At 41.5% G+C, this 23,723-nt stretch overlaps 2 protein-coding genes across 12 annotated transcripts; one reads left to right on the forward strand and one right to left on the reverse strand.

The window, feature by feature from the left end:
* The first annotated feature begins 3,831 nt into the window (after positions 1 to 3,831).
* On the forward strand, positions 3,832 to 21,391 carry gata3 (GATA binding protein 3). 7 transcript variants are annotated; one of them, XM_014207853.2, is made up of 6 exons: positions 3,832 to 3,971; positions 9,874 to 10,229; positions 11,706 to 12,239; positions 14,866 to 15,011; positions 17,001 to 17,126; positions 19,874 to 21,391. In XM_014207853.2, exons 2-6 carry the CDS (start codon positions 9,992 to 9,994, stop codon positions 20,153 to 20,155), a joined length of 1,326 nt encoding a protein of 441 aa, XP_014063328.1. In that variant the 5' UTR covers positions 3,832 to 3,971; positions 9,874 to 9,991; the 3' UTR covers positions 20,156 to 21,391.
* Positions 5,770 to 9,348, reverse strand: LOC106609266 (uncharacterized). 5 transcript variants are annotated; one of them, XR_001329672.2, is made up of 5 exons: positions 9,128 to 9,309; positions 7,910 to 8,060; positions 7,590 to 7,662; positions 7,215 to 7,415; positions 5,770 to 6,115 (listed from the first exon to the last, which is right to left on the reverse strand). XR_001329672.2 is itself a non-coding variant. In XM_014207871.2 (5 exons), exons 1-5 carry the CDS (start codon positions 9,314 to 9,316, stop codon positions 6,074 to 6,076), a joined length of 588 nt encoding a protein of 195 aa, XP_014063346.1. In that variant the 5' UTR covers positions 9,317 to 9,348; the 3' UTR covers positions 5,770 to 6,073. The 5 variants fall into 5 exon arrangements, 3 of the variants coding, with proteins under 3 accessions (XP_014063346.1, XP_014063345.1, XP_014063347.1); XM_014207871.2 differs by having other exon boundaries at positions 7,299 to 7,415; positions 7,910 to 8,076; positions 9,128 to 9,348; XM_014207870.2 differs by having other exon boundaries at positions 7,910 to 8,076; positions 9,128 to 9,348.
* Positions 21,392 to 23,723: the final 2,332 nt, after the last annotated feature.

A 23,723-nucleotide genomic window follows, 5' to 3' on the forward strand; every position in this document is an offset into this window, starting at 1 on the left:
GCATACTACCCAAGAACAATGACACCACCGTGCCCAAGATAATCCCCATCCAGCAATTACAGTCCCAACATATTCAATGTTTACACACTGCTACATGCCCCGTTTTCCAACTTATAATGATGAATGATATTTCGCCTAGGATTAATCATAGAAAATTAAAAATCTCTCGGAGGTGGTTAGATGGAGAGGTGGGGGGGGGGGCGAGGTGGTTGTGGGGGAGATTCGTGAGAGAGAGGGCGGGGGGCTGTGTGAAAACAAATTAGCTTCATCGAATCTTTTTAGATGCAAATATTTTGTTATCTCCACTTTACTGCACTGTTTTCACTGTTTATGATTAATTATCTCTTCTTGGTGAAAAATAAATCATGCAAAATTAGGATCTCGCTGGCTCCACTGGCTAGAGCAGCGATGGCAGGTCGATGCTGTTAATTCCAGGTTGAAATTGACACACTAATTATGCTGCAGAGTGGCGCTGGAACACTAGGAGGCAAGATTATACCTCCGCAGTTCTCTTTTTTTATCAGATCCCGCTTATATTTTACCAATTAAAAATCGTAAAGGCATTTCATTGCCCCGGGATAAAAAAGCAGCTCCTCTCCTAACATTGGCCATCACTTTCCCCCATCAGATTCATTGTGATGTATTAGATGCAATAAATTATCCCATGTAACAAAACATGGCGAGCTGAAAGGCTGGTAATCTGCAGAGGAGAGATAAGGATTCATTATTCCAAATCATTATGAATCCGGCGTTGGCTGTGACTTCTTTCTTAATCAGTTTCTGTGATCCTGGATACGTGAAGGGAGCAGATAAGAGAGGAGTCGTTTATAATTCTCCCCACCTCGGCCTAATATTTTAAAATAAAATCGCAGGGAAGAAGAAGCCGCCGTATATATATAAAAAAAACAACACTGGCTTACATTTGGAAGGCGCACAGGAGGAGAATAATAAAACACATGGAGAAAATAAATAAGGAAATGCATGAAGCACCGTGGCCTGTGGATTTAGGAGGCGTTTTGTCTCACATTAAGGTCACCCTTGACATCTACACATAAGCAGCAATTGGCTATGGTTGGCTGAAACCTTAAGTTACAAGGTGCATTTAATTGGGATAGCTTTGAGTGTATCTATTTAAACTGATCAGGTATGGACATTATCCCTATCTGGGTTTAGTAGGCCATACATAAATGCTATTATGTGTAGGGTCAACAACGACAATAACACAACAATGCGATGTGTAGCCCAATGCAGATAAGACCAATGTGTGCATATATAATCACTAAATGTAATAGTTGATTGCAAAAGCATGATACATTCCAGTGGCAACGCGCAAATGAAAATCTAGCTAAAAAGGTATCCAAACAATTAACTTGGACGACATGTAGGCTGCAAGTGTTTAAACAGGCCAGCTTGTTCTATGATGCCAACATTAATCGGGTTATGAACATGATATCATAATCCCTCATTCTATCTGCTGATAAGATTCATCGTTATAAATACCAAAAAGGGGCTTAAATAAATAAATAATGCGCAAAAACACAAATGTGTAGCCTACTTGCATTATACCGGAAGGTTTACGCTCAGCTGTTGTCAGCACACGCTGTCACGCAGGAGCTCACGTCAAATTCAACATTAATCACCCGATTTCATGCCATTACTAGAGTGCACGAGGGAGAGAAGAGGAGAGTGACTTTGGACTTGGCCGTGCTCGCGCTCACAGACATCACTGGACCAACAATGTCCCCAGAATCAAAATGGAGCCTCGTGAAGCTGTGTGCCTCAGAAAATCAATTCTCTTCGTTTAGGAGAAACACCCCACAAACATAATCATGGATACTTAATTTAGAAGGCTTAATTTATTTTGCGTGTCACATATTTCTGTTCTGTTTGCAAATGGTTGATAGGAGAAAGGGGGATTCATTTTTTTCCTGTCACATTTAATTATATCCCTACAATGAATGAAGCTAATTAATTCTTCAGATATGTTATTTCTTCAAACGTTAATAATATTTGTATTGCACTTACAATAAGTCATAATCATCTGCGGAATATACAGCGATTTGACCTTTGTTTTTACTATATCGAAGGCATCAGTATGCGTATTTATCATCGAAACATAATTACCAACACCTTTATATTGAAAATTGAAACCGTTTATTTTTTAATAAGCACTTTATTTACGTACAATGCAAGCATATTAAATAATTAACATCTGGATGTGTTCTTTTGTAATTCTATTAAAATATTGACATACTAATTCTGTAAATGAAAGCTCTTGTTGCCCTGAAAACATTGAATTATTCATTGGTTTAAAAGACACATTTTTGGCTGGTTGCTTCCGTAAGTTTATACAGCGACGCTTGTGCCAATTATCTTTAATTTATTACCTTAATTGAATTTCTTCTCCAAAGATAGATTTTGGTGTGATCAGTTTACATTTTCCTTCAGAGTCAAGTCGCAACGTGAGATATCAAGCCTCCAGCATCAGCAGAATTCTCTCGCGCTCTCTCTCTTTCTCTCTCTCTATTTCTCGCTCTCGCCCTCTCTTACTTTCTCTCTCTTTCTTCATTCTCTGTTTTAGAGGAGGAAGACGGAAGATGGATCAGTTATATTTGGTGTCTATTTCAAACATGGTATCTGTGTAAGCAGATATGTGGGTGTATGTTGGTGGATAGCCTATGCCATTTTTTCTTGTTTTCACCAAAAATATGTAGACCTTTTATTAATAGTTTAAATTACGTTATTAAGATACTGTACATCTATAGGCCTGAATGACAACATTTTTACACCTTATGATACATTTCATGGGGAAATTCAGTAGGCTACAAATATTATGGATGTGTACTACTGCAACTTTATTTTAGAAAATTAAAATGTGTTAAATATCAGTGTTAGAAGATCGAAATTAATAGATTAACGAAGGTACTTTATTTCTGAATATTTTTGAAAGAAAACAATGTCCATTAGCCTTCATCATGAATACTATAATCCTAATATCCATTGGTGACGATGGCCTATAGTAGAATAGGCCTAAGCCATTGTAAAATATAGGCTTACTGAGCCTGTGTCATCCTAACAAAAGAATACTCAGGAGTATGTTTGTGTATATATGTGTGTGGACGCGCGCACTTGAGCACCTCTTTACACATGCATTGAAATGGTCGATGAGACGCAAATATTGATTACTGAGAGTTGCAATCAAATATGATTTTCATTTTTCGAAATTCACGGATACTAGACACAGATAGAAATACTAAGCAATTTAAAGCATGCCATGCTCCGTGATTTCTAACGCCCACTATACCATCCCATGATGAGTTAGCTACAAGGCTAAGCTATAGGCTACTTTGACAGTGTTACCGATGCTAAAAATACGAGCCGACCAAATACTACAACAGCTACATGCGCCATAAACAGCAGTCCACCTCTCTGACCTCATAAAGTGGCAAAATGTCCTAATAGTGGACTAGGGGCATTCGGTTTGTCTAACTATGTTTTTCCTCCTTAGACTCCACCGACCCGGAAGAGCTCTGATCTGAATGTACAGATGCTTTGGTTGGCCTGTAGGAGTGTAGGAGTGTGTGTGTGTGTGTGTGTGTGTGTGTGTGTGTGTGTGCATGTGTGTGTGTGTGTGTGTGTGTGTGTGTGTGTGTGTGTGTGTGTGCGTGTGTGTGTGTGTGTGTGTGTGTGTGTGTGTGTGTGTGTGTGTGTGTGTGTGTGTGTGTGTGTGTGTGTGTGTGTGTGTGTGTGTGTGTGTGTGTGTGTGTGTGTGTGTGTGTGTGTGTGTGTGTGTGAGTAAGTGAGTGAGTGAGTGAGTGACTCTGGGCTGAGGGCGCGCGCGCCTCGGTTTTTTCCCCTACGCATCTCGCTCTCTCTAAATGCCATCGGCGCTTCGATCTCCATGTCACTCTTTCCTCACATCTGCAGCCGATCAGAAAAAAAAAAACCGGCCGCGAACCTCTATTCCACAGGTCAGTAAATATTTAGATTTCTATAAAGCAAGTCTGTCTGTCTGGCTGTCCTTCAGCGAAGAACACAAAGTATAGCTCTTAAAGGTACATACTAGTTAGTCCCTTCCAGTCTCCATCTCTGTCTTCTGTCCAGCCAGGCGTATGTCCAGAAATGAATTGATGAGCAAGTTTGTTCCATGGCTTTAAAAACGATTTTCGAATATAGCGTTTTTGTAGTGCATCTTCAGGAAAAAGGCACACATGCTTTTTGTTTAGTGAATTGCAGAGACCGGTTAAACAGCTCCGCTTTCTCAACATGTGTAGAGCTTTTCTGCATGTCTGTCAGACAGAAAAGTGGTTAAAAAGACACACGCGACGCCATTGTTGTCTCTTATGTTTTTACTGTAGCCTATATGTGTTTGGCTGCGTTTGTGACAGGCGTTAGGCTAGGGGATATTCAGTCTAAAGTAGTTTTCGAAAATAAAAATATGTATACTGTAAATAGGCTATAGGTGGTCTTCAATAATCGTTTTAATAAACCGTTCCTTTTTTCGTTTTTCACGTTTCCAAATTGCTTTGGAATTTATTGCAGTTAACGCACTAGATTCTGAGAGTATTTTACCTACCTCGCGCCTCCCGAAATACAGAAGATGAAGGATTTTAATGATCTATTACCACCTGAGTTGGTGACAGGCAGAATCCCTTAACCCATGAAATGGATCTGATTACCTCGCCAATGGGCCATAAAAGAAAGGAGTTGGATTTGCTGAGGCTGCATTCCCCCCTTTTTCCATCACGTCTGTGGTCGATATGGCTTGATTTGGAGATGAGCTGTTACATAGAATGAATAGGATACGAAATTAAGGGCATCACAGTCGTGCTATCATGGGCAGAGCTCGAGCGGTTATTTGCATACAGAGAACAGAACGGGCTGGGAAATCGCGCGCCGTTCTATTGATTAATGCTGAATGCTTCCCCAACAGCTGTGTTTTGGAGATAGGGAGGCTGGCCACTCACATACTCACGAGGTGGGTTACCTTTTAAATAAGGATACAATCTGCCTCCAATCTCCAAATCAGACCACGACAGAGATGGGTAGCACACTGAGTGTGGCTTGAAATGTTGATATGTCGAAGTTCTTTGTTTGTGTGTTTGTGAAGTTCTCAAATGATGTTACCTACCTGTCGGATTTATTTAGACGTGTTTGATCTGTATGCTAATTAGCAATAACACTGTGTTATGTAAAAAGGGGTGAATAAATTCAACAACTGTCAATGGAATTTTTGGTAAAATACGCCCTAAGAGCACTACATTTGATGTTGTTTAAAGCAGAGTAACCGAAAACAGTAGCATCCAAATGGAGGCGGTGTGGGCCTGGCGATGCCGCCGTTAAGAGAGAGGAGGTGAATAGAGATCACACGGATAAGCATCCCTCTCACTCAATTGACAGAGCACCTTCATCTCTTTTTCTTGTTACTGAAGCTAAAGCATTACCGAAAACATAATCTGTACTCGAGGTAAAATGTTCCAAAATCTTTTCTCATTTGAATCATTCTAAGAAATACACCTCATTTTTCAAGTTTCATTCACACCGAGAATAATTTCACACCCTCGTTTTGGTTCTAAGAATCTGAACTGGTTCGCATAGTTAATTGAGTACAACAAGAAGCGTTGTTCTTGAAAAGATCAGAGAATATTGTGGCATTAGTCATCTTATACCTGTAGCCTATATTTGTAGGCTATATGCCACACGCCCCAACTCGAGGTTTCAAATTTTGTCATGCATGATATCGTTTTGAATTATTTGAAAATGCCTGTCTTCGGTGTAATTGTTTCTCTATTTCAGCATATATCAAAAGCATTGTTATTATTATTATTATTATTATTCATCATTATTAATAGTAATAATAATAAATAGATGTTCGTTGATTACATTTCAATTATCCTGTAACACACACATGGAAGTCAGACTGCGTTTCTCTCTCCTTCGCTTTTTAATTTTTTTCTTCTCCGTCTTCATCAAGATAATAATAATGTATTCCAGTGGTGACTGGAGTGAAGTAGCTCCAGCGCGTAGAGAGAGTGCCGGGCGAGGCCCGCTGCCCGAGGCGGTGTCCTCTGGTTCACCCTGGATCTGCGCCTCGCGGCTGTTTGGACAGCTTTACCTGCAACATTAGAATGAAACTGTAAAATCTAAACCCATCAAAAGTCTCCTAAGCCAGATGCCGGCACTTTAATTAAATTTCACTTCTGGGCCTTCCCTGTTTTTCATCTGCCCCAAAACTGGGTTACAGTGCTAGAGCGTCAGGCAGCTTGCTTTAGAATGGGCTTATCTCCCTGTTGTAATGATGATGCTTCAATGGTTGGACACACATATGATCAACCACAAATATATTTAAAAAATGTAATAGATACAATTTATAGTAATAAATTGAATAGCCTATATGGTATTATCAATATGCATATTATTATTATTATTATTAGTAGTAGTAGTAGTAGTAGTAGTGGTAGTAGCAGTAGTAGTGTAGGCCTAGTACTAGCCTATAGTAGTAGTGTTATTATGATTATTATAACTATTATTACTACTATTATTGTTGTTATTATAATAATATGTATTATTATTATTAGACTATAACTACCACCTAATAATTACAACCTTGGGAAATACATTTGTCATAATTACAGTTAGCCTATGGGAGGCAAAATGTGGACACAGTAAACAAAGAGATGCTATCTAAAAAGTTCATCTCACTCTGACAATGAAATAATCCGGCGGTCTTAAATTCTCACCCTCGGTGAAATGTGTGATGTCTCCTGATTTTAATCAGCGTTCCCTGACATAATCACTCACAAATTATCTCCCCAATCTTCTGCTGTGCCCGCCATCAGGCAAAACTACCAGCCACCATGCTACACCAACATTTATGAATCAGACGCAGTGTAGTAGACTAGACATCTGCATTTTATTTTCTTTGTTTTGGTTATTTTATCACGCACACACAGAAACGCACGCACGCGCACGCACGCACACACACACACACACACACACACACACACACACAGCCCCCCCCCCTTCTGTTGTGACAGTGGTGGGGATTACAAATGACAACTTTTAAAGGCGACCCGTTTTTATTCCACTCTCCTTCTCTCTTGACACTGAGGCTTGGGGAATCACGTCTTGAGAGAGGTTCCATGTCCCACTCTGTAAGCTTCCAGACATCCAGATAAAAAACAAAAAAACATTATCAGGATTTTTACATTTACCGTCATGTGTTGCCTCGGAACACCTCTAAAGCATCGCCTACTTGGTGGATAATGGAGCGCGATACTTTTCAAGAGGATAATTACATGAGTCCGTTGACAGCTCGACAATGGCGGTGAGATTGTTCGATGTGAGGCGGTACAGCAGTTTCCATCCAGGTTCAGTCTCAGGTTTGCTTGAGTGAGACATGCTCTCTGGGTATCCTGGAGAGGGATAAACGCGTGCTTTGCCAAATCAGCAATATTTCTGTTTCTCACACATTAACCCCGTGCACCCGACTGAGAACGGCTGTGGTAAAATTCACAACTTCCAAAAGACTAAAAGGCCATCTACAAATATCACAAATGTAGCTACCCTATTCTGTAAAATAAGCCTACCTCATTGCATAAGATGGATGTGGCAGTTATTGCTGTGGTCATGCTCTGAATATCAAATGTTCCCATGGAGACCCTGAAAAAAAAAATAATGTATAATTTCCTTCGTGTCAGTTTGCATTCGTGATAGTGCACTTTGGAAAATGATATGGTATCGATTTTTATGCCAATGCAAGGCTAATAATATATTATTCCTTTTCTCCCCTTGGAATGTCTGTGTGCATACAACTCACTATACGATTTCTTCTTTTTTTTATGCATAATGAACACCCAGCATACCTGGTTACAGAATTGTGCCATTAAATGATTATCATTTTACTCACTGGAAAAGGGCGCGCGCATTTCCTCTCCAGAACAGCCTGCGCGCTCTGCTCTGCTTGCTGAGAGGGTTCATTTCCTGGCTGTTTACTCTGGAGATGACGTCACGTCCAGTGGCGTCGCAGAGGCTGCCTGTGTCAGTGCTTTGCGCAGCACCTAAAAGAACAGCCCCCTATTATACAATGACATGCTGCCAATCGGAGAGTATGGGGTAGCCAAACTGGGAATTAGATACAAAATACCTCCCCACGGGGCAGCCCACCCCTCCCACCTATTACTGTGCAATCAAGTGGAACAAGGCGAGAGTACAGTGCAGCATTCATACCTGACATTGGCATATAGAGTAATTAGATGATCTGGTCTATGGTGTCAATATGAATATATTGAATTGGTCAATTCAAGATCATACGCTATAGAACGCATGAATGACTTGGTAATGTAAAAAAAAAGAGCTGCATCAAGTTACATTTAATGCAGTCTTTTTGAATTAATAATGACATTTCAGGGCATTTGCTGCTTGTCTATCTGTGTGTTGGGGGAGAGACTAGAGGTCTAATACTCTGGGAGAATACTCTCTCTCTCTCGCTCAGTCTGTTAAAGTCAGCTGAGGAGTCAGGCAGTAATGCAGTGGAGTGTTTTCCAGACTGCAGTTCAGCCACTCTGGCGTCCTCGCCCGCCCCTGCTCTGTGAAGCGAGGAAATCAGTCCAATTTGGGGAGTTAAGTCGTAGCCTGCCATTATAATAACGCGCCTGTCACCGCGAGAGGACGCACTGTCACAATTTTAAGGAAATGGGCGTCCCACAACCTGCCAGGTTGCCACTGGTCCCTCGTTGTTGAGCAACAGGCTTCACTTGCAGTGTCTTTCTATTTATATATTTTTTTCATGACAAGCCCGGAAATATTATTGTGGCCAGCTTGATTCATTGATACAGATACTGCATTAAAAGCAGTCTACTTTAGAATAGAAAATAATATAATATAATATAATTAAACAGATGTGTTGTTTTTCATGTTGTCTTCATGAGATGTGCATTTAAGATGTTCATATTTCCATATTTAGTATAGTCTATATGTCCATATTTTGTTATAAAAAAATACTTTACTATGGGTTATAATTGAGTTATAATGCACAATGCATTGTGTATAATGGGCATGAAGGCGTTTGTGTACCGGTATTTGCTTTCAAGAAAAATAATCTGAATATGAAATTAAATGTACTTACTATTGGTGAGACTCTTGCAGGGTCTGTGAAAGAGAAATCCTTGCAGCAGTCCTTGGTCATCTCTCCTGGCCCACAATATTCAATTAGGGCGAGCAGGGCAGGCCCCTCCCCCACTGATGACACTGACAGACCCTCCTTAAGTTGCGTCGTGCCCCAGCTGTCTGCAAGCATTGAGCTGCCTGGCGCCATCCTGAAAGAATGCCTTCACTGTAAAAAAAAAAACAGAGAGAGAGAGAGCGAGAGAGAGAGACATACACACCACACTGGGACGGAGAGAGTTCAGAGAGAGCTAGAGAGAGTGGGTGAGAGAGCTAGAGAGAGAGAGCGAGAGAGAGAGGGAAGCGAAGTAAGTGGAGAGGGCTGCCGCTGCGCACAAACAGAGATTTGATCTGTGAGTTCGGTGCTAGTCAGTTTGCACTAAGCCACCTACTGCAAACAAGGCTGCGTCTAAACATATACCTCTGCAACTTGTTGAATCGGCTTAATAATATAGAAACTTTGTCAGGGAAAAGTTGAGGAACTTTTGAGTGGGACTGGATACGACCTTGGACTTATTTATGACAACATTCTAGTGAAACATTATTTTTTTAATGTATGTTTTGAACTATTTTATTTTATTTATTATATGGGCAAATTCACATTAATGTGAATCCCTGCCAAATAATCGCATTTGAATAGACTGAAAATAACATCAACATAGGGGGAACAACATCATTTTTAAATACATTTTTGTTTTTCATCTCCAGGTGAACGAAGGTAACGAAGAAAACTGTGGATTAAACAAAGCAGGAATTCGGACAGATTTTTTTCTTACTTGACTTGTATCGGTTCACTCCGGTGTATATGAACGTTTGCTAAAAAGCTATGGAAGTATCCGCCGACCAACCCCGATGGATGAGCCATCACCACCCATCGGTGCTAAACGAACAGCATCCCGGCTCGCACCACCCGGGCCTCGGCCACTCGTACATGGACCCCTCGCAGTATCCCCTCGCCGACGATGTGGATGTACTGTTTAATATCGACTCACAGGGCAACCACGTATCTCCATACTATGGGAACTCAGTCCGAGCCGTCCAGAGGTATCCACCTCCTCCACATAGTAAGTACTGCTTCATTGCGCATTTTTTAAGGCTACTATTGAATTAGAGATATCGATCTCTTATTTCTATGTGGTGTGGTTCAATTTAACTCAAACAGGGCTAACGTAAGAATAATTCGTCTTCAGATGGTTGTCCATTTTAAAATGTCTGAACCGAAGTATTTGTCTAATAGGTTTAAGCCTCAGCTGATCCGGCTAATTTAAAAACGCGAGAGCCATATGAAACCATACAGTCCTCTGTTATGTGTGGCTTACCTCTCTGGTGGTGTACCTTTGGTTTCATATCTTTCAAGTTGTGAGTATAGGCATTTGTTATAACAGTGAGTAAGACCACTCTGTTCAGTGCTATTTTAGCACAGTGAAATCAGATGTAAGAAGGGAAGGTGGTCCCTATCAGTCGAGCAATTTGAAATCAATGACAAATGTTTAAATCAATTAAATTAACGTGAATTACAGATGAACAACACGTTACTATTGTCAAATATGACATGTATGTTTGTATCATGGTTAATATCATTAAAATATGTTACCAAACGGATGAATGTGTAGACCTACAGAGAGCATTTGGAAAGGCCCCATGATATATATTTGGTCATTTCAGACTACCATACTTCACCACACAACCGTGTACATTTTATGGCAGGTAAACTATGAAGTGTAATTTAATTATAGATTTTCTTGGAGAGAAAATAACTGCGGAAGAGCAATTGGTTGAATTTATTGACATTACTTCCTGAGCGGAATAGTGAATCATGACCCGTTCTCTGTAGCGATGCTTCCTATGCTAAAACACCACGGTTCAAACCCTCTGCACTGAGACTGGCGTGCTGCTCACACTGCCGCTCTGACACAGTCATTCAGGCCCTGGGTTTCGGCTAGACCAACAAAAATAAAGCAGGCTGGAGTCAAGAGGGGCAATTTGGGTCAGAGCATATGTTGTCAGGTGTGTAGGCCTGGTGTGCAGTTTTATCTTGTGTCCCCGAAGATTAAATCGTGGGTGAGGTTTGACTAAAATAGCGTATGTTTTTTAAAAAATGTTTTCCATGATCGATTTAGAGGCTTTCTTAATGAAAATAATCAAAAGTCTAAGTCATTGTAGTTTCAGTTTCTCCACTGGTAAAGCACATCTGAATTCACTCATATAAAGATCAAACGAACAAGACCTTGTCATATTTATAATGTTTTGTTTCAATAGAAAGTGTGACCAAACTTTTTTAATTGACAGTGACTGAGGTGCACCTTTAATTTGTCACGAAGTGATATTATTTGTGTAATTTTCCTAGCAGGCCTAGGCCTACATGCCGATGTCAAACTCAAACCAGCATACATGTGAGATATTGTTGTTTAAAGTCAACAAAATGATCATAAGGGAAAGTGATCAAATCGAGAGAGTAGGCTAATTGAATGTAGTCCTATTGTAATTTTCTTCACGAGAAAAATACTGACACTGTTCTACCATCCTATTTTCTATTACAGGTAGTCAGGTGTGTCGCCCCTCTCTACTGCACGGCTCTCTGCCGTGGCTGGACGGAAGCAAAGCGATGCAGCACCACAGCACTTCCCCGTGGAACCTGAGTCCTTTCCAGAAGAGCTCACTGCACCACGGTTCCCCGGCAGGTCTCTCTGTCTACCCTTCGGCGTCCTCCTCCTCCCTGTCTGGGGGCCACTCAAGCCCGCACCTCTTCACCTTTCCCCCCACTCCTCCGAAAGACGTGTCCCCAGACCCAGGCATCTCCACTCCGGGCTCAAGCAGCAACAGTCGCCAACAGGAGGAGAAAGAGTGCATAAAGTACCAGGTGTCCCTGGCCGAGAGCATGAAACTGGAGTCTCACAGCCGGAGCATGGCATCAATCGGAGCGCAATCCTCCGCCCACCATCATCACCCCATCGCCACATACCCATCCTATGTCCCCGAATACGGCCCAGGCCTCTTCCCACCAAGTAGCCTGATAGGTGGGTCATCTTCTAGTTATGGTTCCAAAACAAGACCAAAAACAAGGTCATGTTCAGGTAGGCGTGCATTTTATTATATTACCATTTGATTTCACCTTAGAATATATGGCATTGATGACATCCAGGTGTAATCCCAATGTACCCGTTTCAGAATCAGGACCTATTTTCGTTCTTCACACAAAAAAACCCCTCTTATTTGGGGATATTGGCATGCCATGTAGCTTTGAGTGACAGCCAAGGCCTTTCTCCAGCCCTTGCAGGCCCATAGAAAGTCAAATGTGTCTCAAAGGGACTCATGCACAAGATTCGTTTGAGGGAAAAATACAATAGCAGTGCCAAGGAAAGCACTTGGCGGTAATAATAATACAAATGAATAATAATAGCAATAATAATAATAATAATAATAATAATAATCAATAATAATACATTCATTTTGTAGGAAAAGTCTTGTATGGATAATCCAGGTTTCTATCTCTACATCAATTTGACTGAGTAACACTTTTAATTGGGGACGTTATAACGTTTCTATATGTTATTAGGCTACACAAACATCTTTAATCGCATTGAATCAACACCCTTATTTGTTAGAACACATTGCTTAGAATAGAAAGCGAATTAAATCATTCAAAGTGCATTTGCCCACATGAGATTGGACGATTTTCCACTTTCCAAAGCAAAGGAAATTAGTCCAGTGAACGATTAAACAGCCTTAGTACACTTAAATCAGATGAGTTCAGAATACTTTTAAGCTGTGCCTAAACCAGATCCGTTTTCAGTTGTTCTATGTTTCACAGAGGGAAAGAGAGAGAGGCTAAATCTGTGACCGCGGCCTCCATGCCGGCATGGCTGTCTCGCGCCAGTTTATATGTTTAAGATAATCCCATTACTGTCAGACTGGTGCACGCGACAGTTGCATTGTTTACGCAGAGCCAGTAATAACTTTGATAGAGTCCGGATGCGGGGCTGCATTGAGAGGGGGTAATCACGAATGAGCACTCTCCGTGGCAGAGGGGCACGACTGGCGAGGCGGAATGTTATCCAAAGCATATGGGGGTAATTAAAAAAAAAAAGGTTATTCAGGCACTGCTAGAAACCAGTTAACTGTAATGAGATTAATATCAGTGCCACATAGCATTTGGAGAAATATAGAAAACAGTGGATTAGACGATGCATATCATCAGGCTTATTCAATGCTGAATAATATTCACTTATTACTACAAAAAATAAATCATTTTAATTTGTGGATTAAGCATGTGTGTGCTGTAATGTGCGTAAAGATACATCCTCTAAAATGAATCTTAAATAGGTTATCTATTAATGAGGTAATATAATGGAATGTGTCTACATTGCAAACCTACAGTTGAAAATAAGTATTGGAGAAAGGTCGACTGTGGTCTTCTAAACATAAAACCCGCAACACGCATTGCGCAATTCAAAATCCTGTAGTAGCCTATTTCTCAGAGCCCTATTGTGGAGTGGATACATTTGTTTAGCTGCGTTAGTCAGTCTCCTCCTCTCTAAAACCACTATTGATTCACATCGTCCTCCGTGTCTGCTGAGGCCTCTGGAATGTCTATCACATCTAACAAGGCAGAACCAGAAGTGACGCATATAAGTCTCTGAAGAAGTGGAGCGGTTTTTGCAGTCAAACGGGGAAGTGCGGGTGAGTAGAGGCATAAAGGCACGGCACGGCGCAAGGCCTCCTCTCTATACGCGTCTATGCTTTCAATTAATCCTGCCGCGCAGCTCGGTTGTTTCAGTGGTGAGGCCGCATAGGCCTGGGGATCAGAAGACCCCCTTAATGAACCTGTTAACGCGGCTCTCACCTGTCGGTGTCACTAGAGAAGTGCCAGTCAAACCCAAATGCTGGTTTGGAAAGACAGTGGTCATTCCAATCAAATAAACAGGCCTACATATGAATGAATTCGCCTGTTTTACAATAACATATTATTATTATTACTACTATACACCACTGTGAAATGAGAGGTTGTGTGTGTGGGAGAAAGAAGAGGGCACATTTTAATCACAAAAACATGATTGAGTCCATAGATTATGCACGCCCTTTTCTAAAGATAGGCTATCCGTTTGTATTAATATATTATGTATTTGATGAAATGACGTGTGACCTCATTGTGACAGTAATCGACCACAATAGACCCGCTTTATTCAATGATAGTCAGATGTTTGTATGATGTCAGACATTTTGTATGAGGTCATTTTCGAAACACTATGAATTGGAATAGGCCTACTAACACCAGGGTCAAATGTTGATATCAGTTGTATCCTAACAGAGGTTGGGTTTTTTTGCACTTTGAATATTCAATGCATTGTTATAGGCCCACTGTATTATTATTATTATTAATAATAGTAGTAGTAGTAGTAGTAGTAGTAGTAGTAGTAGTAGTAGTAGCAGTTGAAGTATAATTATTATTATTAGTAGTAGCAGTATGCTTAGTAGTATACTTGGTATACTTTGTGTTATTATTACTGTGTAATATGAATGTTATGCTACTATTATAATTAATTATTTTGTGTGATGACATTTTCTACGATGTTTATAACAACCTTTCTCCCTCTTGACCTGAGGGATCAAGTGTTCCAGATGTGAGATGATATGTTTAGTTTTAAAGGGGCGAACTGATCTCGGCGCTCTCTCCATGTTGTGTATCGTTTCTGCTTTCAGAAGGTAGAGAGTGCGTTAACTGTGGAGCTACGTCGACCCCGCTCTGGAGGCGGGATGGCACGGGTCACTATTTGTGTAACGCCTGCGGACTCTATCACAAGATGAACGGGCAGAATCGGCCCCTCATCAAACCCAAGCGACGACTGGTATGTCCCTGCCACTTTGTATTGATGACACTTCCGTCTTTCTCTCTTTCTCTACCCAGGAAGAAGTGTTAGCTGCAGGAAATTGACTCGCCAAGTGCAGGTCTCGAATTCTTTTAGATATACAGTAATAGCAAACTGCAGATTTATTATTACTATTGTTATGAATTTTTTTAATGATTTGCTTCATCAATTATTATTTTCCCGCTTCAATTGCCCTACTGTTTGATATTTCTTAGAGGAAAAAAAATAAATAGGAGAAAATATATTCCTCTTATTCTGCATTGAGGCAAATCGAAAATATTCAATCCAAGTCCTCACTGCCCGCATAGGAATAATATCTGCAGTTGACATACTGTAAATGGAATACGTAGATTTTCACGTTTATATGGTTTAGAGGAGAGATGTAGGCTACCATGCACCCTGCAGTATTTGGAGAGGAACCCCCTAAACTTTTTAACACCAGAAAGCTGAGTTCTATAGAGCAGTTTCCCTATCTCCCTGCATGGTTAGATAAAAGGGAAAACGTTCTAGGCAGGGGACGCCTCGCGTGGACTGCTCTTTTAGCAGCCAGCCAGCTTCTGCTCTAGCCTATATCCCCCCTACTCTCTCTAATGTGAAAACCCGACTTCCCAGGAAAAAGCTGCCGGATATCTGAGCAGCGCAGATAAGTCGCTTTTAACAACATAGCCCGCTTCCCCAGTCTAAACATGAAGGGGACCGGGGACCGAATCAGCGCAAGGAGCGGCCCAGGGCACGCAGGAGTCACGACTCTAGATTGTTCTTCTCAGAACTCAGGGAATCTCTGCAGAATGTTCAAATACTGAGGGAAAATAGTAAGAAAAGGAAAAGAGAAAAGAGAGAGGGAAGTCTGAAGAAGAAGTCTGGCAGGAGATGGAAACAGTGAGCTCCATTTTGCAGTACACAAGCACTTTATTTTCGCGTTAATGGAACTCAAGATTGGTGTGCAAAGCAATTACATTATTTAAGTCGCGCATGAACATGGGTTATTAGGCCACCAGATGTAGATAATTGGAAATCCCTCCGAAAGATAGTGTAGTGCCTTTTGTTTAGCCCATTCGGTGTTAACGGGTACTGTGTCCTATTCGGTCATCTCGTCTATCGATTGGTTTTATAGATTATAACATCAATGTCAGACCGGCCAGCAAACTGGCGTCTGAGGCAAGCGTTTCAATCCATGGGAATGTAGTCCTCTCCCAATGCAAGTCGAAACGTATCTTGAATGTAAATCGGGGCATTAGCTCGTTCCAATTTAAAAAAAAAAATCTGTATTTGGCTAATAGGCAATGTGGACGGTATGGCGATATTCAAGCTTATATGGCAATATTTAAGTTTACCATCTTCATCCACAAGCATATAATTTTGTCCATTTTATTCACTAGCCATGTCAAATTGTGAATCCCCCTTGACAGCTCAACATGATTAGCTATGTAAAAACAACAGAATAATGATTGTTTGATCTTGCTATGCACACATTGATGATTTAACATCTATTTTTCCACCCATGGGAGGCTGGAGATTTGTTTTAAGAAAACATCATTCTGTCCGCCATCATGCTCTCACCGTAAAACTAATTGTAGTTTATTTGTATAACCTGTTGAGTTCCATATTTAAACATAAGGAGCAGACACTATCTTGCTGTTACTTAAGCACTTAGTCGCTTTAACGGGGAAATTTAATCAGATTTAATAGGTCCCATTTCATGCCACTGCTTTTATGTAATCTGTAAATATTTACTCTTGAGAGGGCATATGCGCATGCTGCTATTTTTAGTCTCGAGTCAAAGTAGCGCTGTTTTGGAATTTTGTCTTTATTTTAAAACAAGTTGCAGAAAGTTGATAGACAGAGCTTTGCAGAAAGCTATATGTTAGTAATGTATTATAATAGCATTATAAATGCAACATTTGGTTTGATAACCTAGGAAAAGGCCTTATGACTGATATGCATTTTTTGAAATCTCCTTTTCACCAGTCTGCAGCAAGACGGGCAGGAACATCATGTGCAAACTGTCAAACGAGCACGACAACACTGTGGCGAAGAAACGCCAACGGGGACCCCGTGTGTAACGCTTGCGGTCTATACTACAAACTGCACAATGTAAGCAAAACAACAGCCTTTACATTATAGTAAGATATCTACTAACTTATCTAAGCATGTGTCGTCTTTCATATCCTTTCTTTTCTTCCTCACTTTTCTTTCTTTTCATTTATTCTCTCCTCCCTTCTTTTTTTCCTGTACATTCAAAGCTTATTTGTAATTTCTATAGTTCTTGAAATATTTATCGCTGTCGTCCCTATCGAGAATTGTGGAGGCACTAGCGATAAGAAATATAATTCATGTGATTTATTCGCAGTAAGTCACATGTACGAATATATGAATATATGAGAGAGACGAATTAAGCCGCGCGCGTACAGCTTGGCTTTTGAATATTAAGAGCTTAATTAAAATTCGATTAATTTTCAGACCGATCTTATTTCAGGCCTTTTGGTTACATCCGCGCCAGGGACTTGGAGTCCCCCTCTGACCACCAATCCGCCTGATTCGTTTTGGGGCGTGCTGGTTACTGTCTCATCACATCATTTCACTTCCTCAATCTGAGGACCCCCAGGACCAGTTATCTCTCTCTCTCGCACACACTGCAGCAAGACGAAGAGCTGCTTCGTAATTTAACTAGCGAAACATAATATTATTATCATTATTAAACTTTACTTATAGCCTATTCAACCTTCACATCAGAGAGCTTGCCCCCAAAAAAATCCTCCAGAGTTTGTCTGATAGGGTATCCCTTATCCTCGCGCTAAGGGTGTATAGCCTACTACACTCGCTTGTCACGCAAGTGCTCCCTGTTAAATATTTTCCCTATATTGGTTTTGGAAGATTCTTTAAGACTGAAGAAAACGATTTTTACTCAGGTTATCAGGGAGAATAATAATATTTCCCATTTACATATTATCTTTTGAAATGACCCGACCTAGGTTTAATTGCAAAATGTGTTTGTTTTGGTAAATTCAGATTTCTGTTGGGGACTGCTCACTTTGAAACAAATTCCACATTTTACATGGTACATTATATGAAGCCTCTCTCCCCTCGTGCACAATGACTCCTAACCTGCACAGTGACCACAGTGGCTTCATGTGACAGCAACCTAACGCTAACCTCAGAGACCTTGATAGCCTTTCCAGTTTGATAAGGCTGTAGGCTACAGTAAACGTGTATGGACATATTTATTGGATGCTTTTGAAAAAAAGTTGCCACAAAGATGTGACAGACAGTGTTGGACACCCAAATCATATTTTTTTTCTCCTTGACAATGTGAATCAATGTTCCTCAACGTTCACTGATGTGTGAGTCAGGATTGCAGTGTGGTCAATCCAAGACCATTGCATAAGGTTTGTGGTTGTTTTCAGGTTGCTATAGGTGTGGGGAGAGGATATGAGGTTATATATTGAATGCTCTGTGGTGGTCACTGAGTAAAGCTCTGAGTGTGTTGTGTTTTGTTTGATGCTATGGGGCGGAAGCCCAAAGGCCCTGGCTTCCTATGTGAGATGCATGGCATACATTTGAGTATCAAAGAGCACAGCCTGCCAGGTCAGCTTTAGTTGGGCTAGCTGTATTTCAACGCCTAGCTAGCAGCTAGAAACACAGAGAAGCCCTTCTCTTTTACCCTACGTCGTGTAGAGACAGTGAAACCACATCGCTCAGGGGCCGTAGCTCTTTGCCCTTTGCTAATCATCTGGGCCACTCTGTGCTAAAATATAGTCAGCGAAAAATGCCATTAACGTCTCAGAGAAAGTGGCAGAAGTGAGGCGGTGAAATCCCTGTTCCCATTTCTCAGGGAAGCGGTCCTAAAGATCAGGGAAGCAGCCGGCCTCATCCACCTCTCCTTCATAATCCTGCCCTGAGCTGGAATTCCATCATCCGGCTCTCATTCCCAGCTAAAACCTGTGCAGGAATATGGCAGCTCGGGCCATTTTGGCCGGCAGATGCCTATGCAGAAGGCTTCGATGGAGGGTTGAGGGTAGAGAGGCGGACTTGGCCGGCGACGATAGTCGTCATGGCCATGTGTCTCATTGGTCGGCTGGTTAGGACGGTGGCTGCCAGGCTCTCTTTCTCTCTCTCTCTCTCTCTCTCTCTCTCTCTCTCTCTCTCTCTCTCTCTCTCTCTCTCTCTCTCTCACTTTCCCACTCTCTCTCATTCCGTCTTTCCAACTCTCTCTCTGTCTTTCCCTCTGTCTCCCTCTCCCTGGCATGGCAGTAGCCTAAGATCCAGCCCAGCTTAAGGGAATCAGCGTTTAAATCCAGCCAAACGTGGACTCACCCTGACACACACACACACACACACACACATACACATACACACACACACACTACTCCCCCCACCCCCTACCGCTAGCAATGGGACAGACACATTTATTCTATAATGGGACTCCATTACATATCACAGTGTCCCCCAAACCCTGAGCTCGACCTCTTTTGAAATTAGAAACCTATTTGTGTCGCCCCTCTCCAATTTTATTTGTTTAGTTTTGTTTTTTGTTTGTTGGTCCAAACGCGTTGACACAATTCGAATGAGCTTTCCAAGATACGAGTGATAAACCGACCTCAATGCTTGGATTTTTATTTACTTTCTTTGTTTGTCAGCGTTTTTTCCGCTTCATCAAAGTCCATCAAAACGCATGAACGCTGCTCTTAGATATTTCGGCTCAGTTCTACACTGACTCAAATTCCTATTTCTGCTCCTTCAACTTAAGTAACTCCTTGACATCACTTACCTATGAAATATGAATATTGAATAACTTGCTTGTTTTAACCCTGGTGCATTAACCCCATGTGTCCGTCCCCTAGATCAACCGACCTCTCACCATGAAGAAGGAGGGCATTCAGACCAGGAACAGGAAGATGTCCAGCAAGTCGAAGAAGAGCAAAAAGTCCCACGACAGCATGGACGACTTCTCCAAGAGCCTGATGGAGAAGAGCAGCTCGTTCAGCCCCGCCGCTCTGTCCCGCCACATGTCCTCCTTCCCCCCCTTCTCACACTCCGGCCACATGCTGTCCACCCCCACGCCCATGCACCCCTCCTCCTTCGCCCCTCACCCCCACTCCAGTATGGTCTCTGCCATGGGCTAGAAGACCGCAACGGTACCACCCACCTCCCAAAACCCCTCAATCAACAACTAACCCCCCCACCATCCTCTTACCCCCAGTTCTCTTCGCTTACCTGAATCCCAAGCTGAAAGACAACCAAACTGCTCCCTGCTACCCATAACCAACCGCTTTGCTCCATCACCAAGCCTCCTATGATCTGACCTCGGTGTGAGGGAGACAGGCTTTATGGGTCCTTGCATTTGTTCAGTTGTCTCTTTTTTAATCTTTATCAAGTGTATCTACTGGGATCCTCAAAGCCTGGCCGACTGACTCACTGACTGTGGTTTTCCGACTCTTGGGAAGACCGTTGTTGTTCTCCGACCTGGGAGAAAAGATCCTGAAGCTTCACCCACTCACTGACTGTCCTCCCAGCTGTTAACCCCCAATCCGGAATCACATTTGTGTGCAAAAATTCAATTTTTCATGGGAAAAGCAAAGATTATAAACAAACCTTCCCACCCTACTTCACACACCTGTATGACAGGTCCCCCCCCCCCCCCCCACCCCTGAGCCGTGAGAAGACGAGAGGAGATGAACTTTGAATATATTTGTACAAATTGTATGAAATACAGTACATTTAATGAAGACTTTTTAATTAAGTAAAATGCCCCTGGGCAGCTAATGACAGAAGGGTACGAGTCAAGGCAAGAAGAGACACTGCCGCTGGAGAGTAGAGGAAGAGAGGAAGAGAGGACGCCTCTGCTTCCTGGAGAGAGGGAGGAGAGGGAGGAGAGGAAAGAACAGATAAAAGGACAGGCCTTCTCTTTCGCCTGCTGGAAAACATGTTTGACGCATTAAGCTTCTAGAAAGTCTATTGTTCTGACTGCAGGCGTCTCTTTTTTGGATGTGCTATAGGTCTCGGGCTGTTGGTTTGTGTTCACATGCTAGCACATACAAACACATATTCACACATCATACTTTCACATACACACACAAACACACACTGCCACATTGGATCACCTGAAAGACTTTCTTCCGGCCCACAGATTATATGCATTGTGAAAAAAGTTCCTGTATTTGTTATTTGTATGTATAATTCAGAGTACCAAAAATACGAAAGAAACAAAGATGTAGAATTATTTCTTTATGTTATGCAGACTGAATGGTTGTAAAAGTTTAATAATAATCACTAGTGTAAAAAATGACTGCTTTTTTGTTTCGTAATTCTTTTTTTTTCTTTGAAAAGAATAAACTAGTTTAATCTCTGTTGACATGTTAGCCTGTGGTTGCGATACTTATTTCGTTCTCTGGTGCGACGTTGTCGTGTGATGTTTGACACATCGTCACCCCACCCAGACCTGTCTGCAACACCCCCGGCCATTTTTACCCAGCATTCACAGCAGCAACTGACAGCTCTTGTGGTGAAGGACAAACAGGAAGTGCAGAAATAAACAGTGTCACTGTGACTGTAGGAGGGCTCACATGCCATTTTATGGCTAGACAGGCAGGCTAACTCTCACAGTCATTCTCACCATCACAACTGACCTGCACTTTAAATCGAGTCAGAATGGAACAGAAAGCTTGGCAGAAATTCTCCTGTAGGTATCAGCTCGTTATTAGGAATTAGTAATGTTTCTGGAGAGAGCATGTGAAGTTAGAATGTGCCTTCAGAATTCCATAGTTCTACAGTATAGAGCTGATTCGTGAGGGTGATTAGTTGTCTCAGACAATTTAGGGAATTCATTTAAATCAATCTGAGTAATTCAGATCCTCATGTAAAATAAGAATTCTCAAATTCTTACATGCCACATTTGTAGTTTCTTAGCGTCCATGTGCTTTTATGGAAGTCTACTACATAATATCAATATTACCAGACACAGCCATGATACAGCAATAGAAAACACATCAATCACAGAGAGTAAAACAATATATTTGGTTGGAACAACTATTTCAATACATTTTATCATCAACACACCAAACCCATGTGTAGCCTATACAGCAACATCAGTAAGATTTTATTTTGTCACAAGTAATTCAGCTAGTCCACCGCATACTTGAAGGTGCTGAAGTGCAATAAATAATTTTCTCCCTTTCTTTTGAAAACAATGACTGTTTTTGAATTGGAATTTTGAAGAGGAACTCAGCGTCTGATTCGAACGCAGAATTGACCGCATTGTGGCTGAAGTTCCTCAACATCCCTCTCCTTCCCCATCAAGTGTAAACCATATTCATATACACATATTAATATACTGTACATACAGTGCCTTTGGGGGAAAAATAAAGACTAAATTGACTGAGAAACAAGGAATTGAGAGTGCGTGAACCATGGTAAGAAGTAGCCATCATCTCAACAGTGTTATTAGTGGCTGCTACTGTTACTGTATTGACTTTAATCACACTGTACTCTGCCAGAGGGAACGAGAGCTATGTGATTGAGGAACAAGGATGTTATAGTATCGGTTTAGGTACATGAAATAACCAGAGCAAAAACCTGCCCTTATTCTTAAATAGGGTCAATGGCCTTCAAAATCATTCTTTTCTTTATTTAAAAAAGTATGAAAATCATATGATTTTTATTAAAGAGTGCATTGGGTTTGATTTGAAGTTCAACGTAATTCAAACAGCACACCATCTGTTCTGTGTTTGGACTTTTAAGACAGGATTTAGCATCCTTCCAGCCAAGCTTGCTAGCATTATACTCACTCAACTGGATTCCACTTACCACTATTAAATACTGAGTACTGTAGTCCTCGGTCACTGTCAAAATGTTCAAATAGCTTTGACAGCGTAGTATTAGTATACATACAGTAATGATATATTGTAAGTCACACATATACATTTCTTTTTGACTTGGAAGTGAAACCAAATAGCATCAATGGGATCATCTAGAGCTAGATCCTTTCAAACGGTACCCTGGATCAACTCATTTGTAAAAACAGACATATTATGCAAACAGATATACGCGGTGGCAATTCAGAGAATACAAGCACACGTTCCAGTCTTTAGACCAACTCCACCCCCCCAGTACTGCCCTTTTCTTTGACTCCACTTCAGCGAGGCCAAACAGAAGTCTACCAGCCATTGGCCACAATTTGTTTCTGAGCCACTGTGTCCAATCAGGAGATTTGCTCCTGTGTTTTAACAGTGAAATTGAAGGAGGGAATGTAGGATGAGGATAGAAATTCTGTGTGTGTATGTGTGTATTAAGGGGATTGAGGTGAACCCTTGGCCTGTGGCGGGACCCCACGCACCCTGGCCAACCTTTCACCTTGGTGCTGTGCTATGAGTGTCTGCCAAGGGTGACTGAAAGTCCACTGACAGACACAGGGTAGTAATATAAACATATTTACTCCCACCCCTCTCCTTCCTATTCTCAACTCTCTCACATGATGGTTCTTCTGTCTTATAGGCCACAACTCTCCTTTTCCTCCCTCATTTATTTTCCTCCTCTAGCACTCTTTTATTACTCGCTTTATCTCTCTTCATCTTTCCTACTCATCTCTCTCTCTCTCTCCCTCTCTCTCTGTCTCTGTCTCTCTGTGCAGTTAGGGATGACTTTCCGGTAGATTAGGGACGGAGGCAGATGTGTCGTGGCAGGTGTTGATGTTCA

Source organism: Salmo salar, chromosome ssa07 (assembly GCF_905237065.1).
Source record: "Salmo salar chromosome ssa07, Ssal_v3.1, whole genome shotgun sequence".
Lineage (NCBI taxonomy): Eukaryota > Metazoa > Chordata > Actinopteri > Salmoniformes > Salmonidae > Salmo > Salmo salar.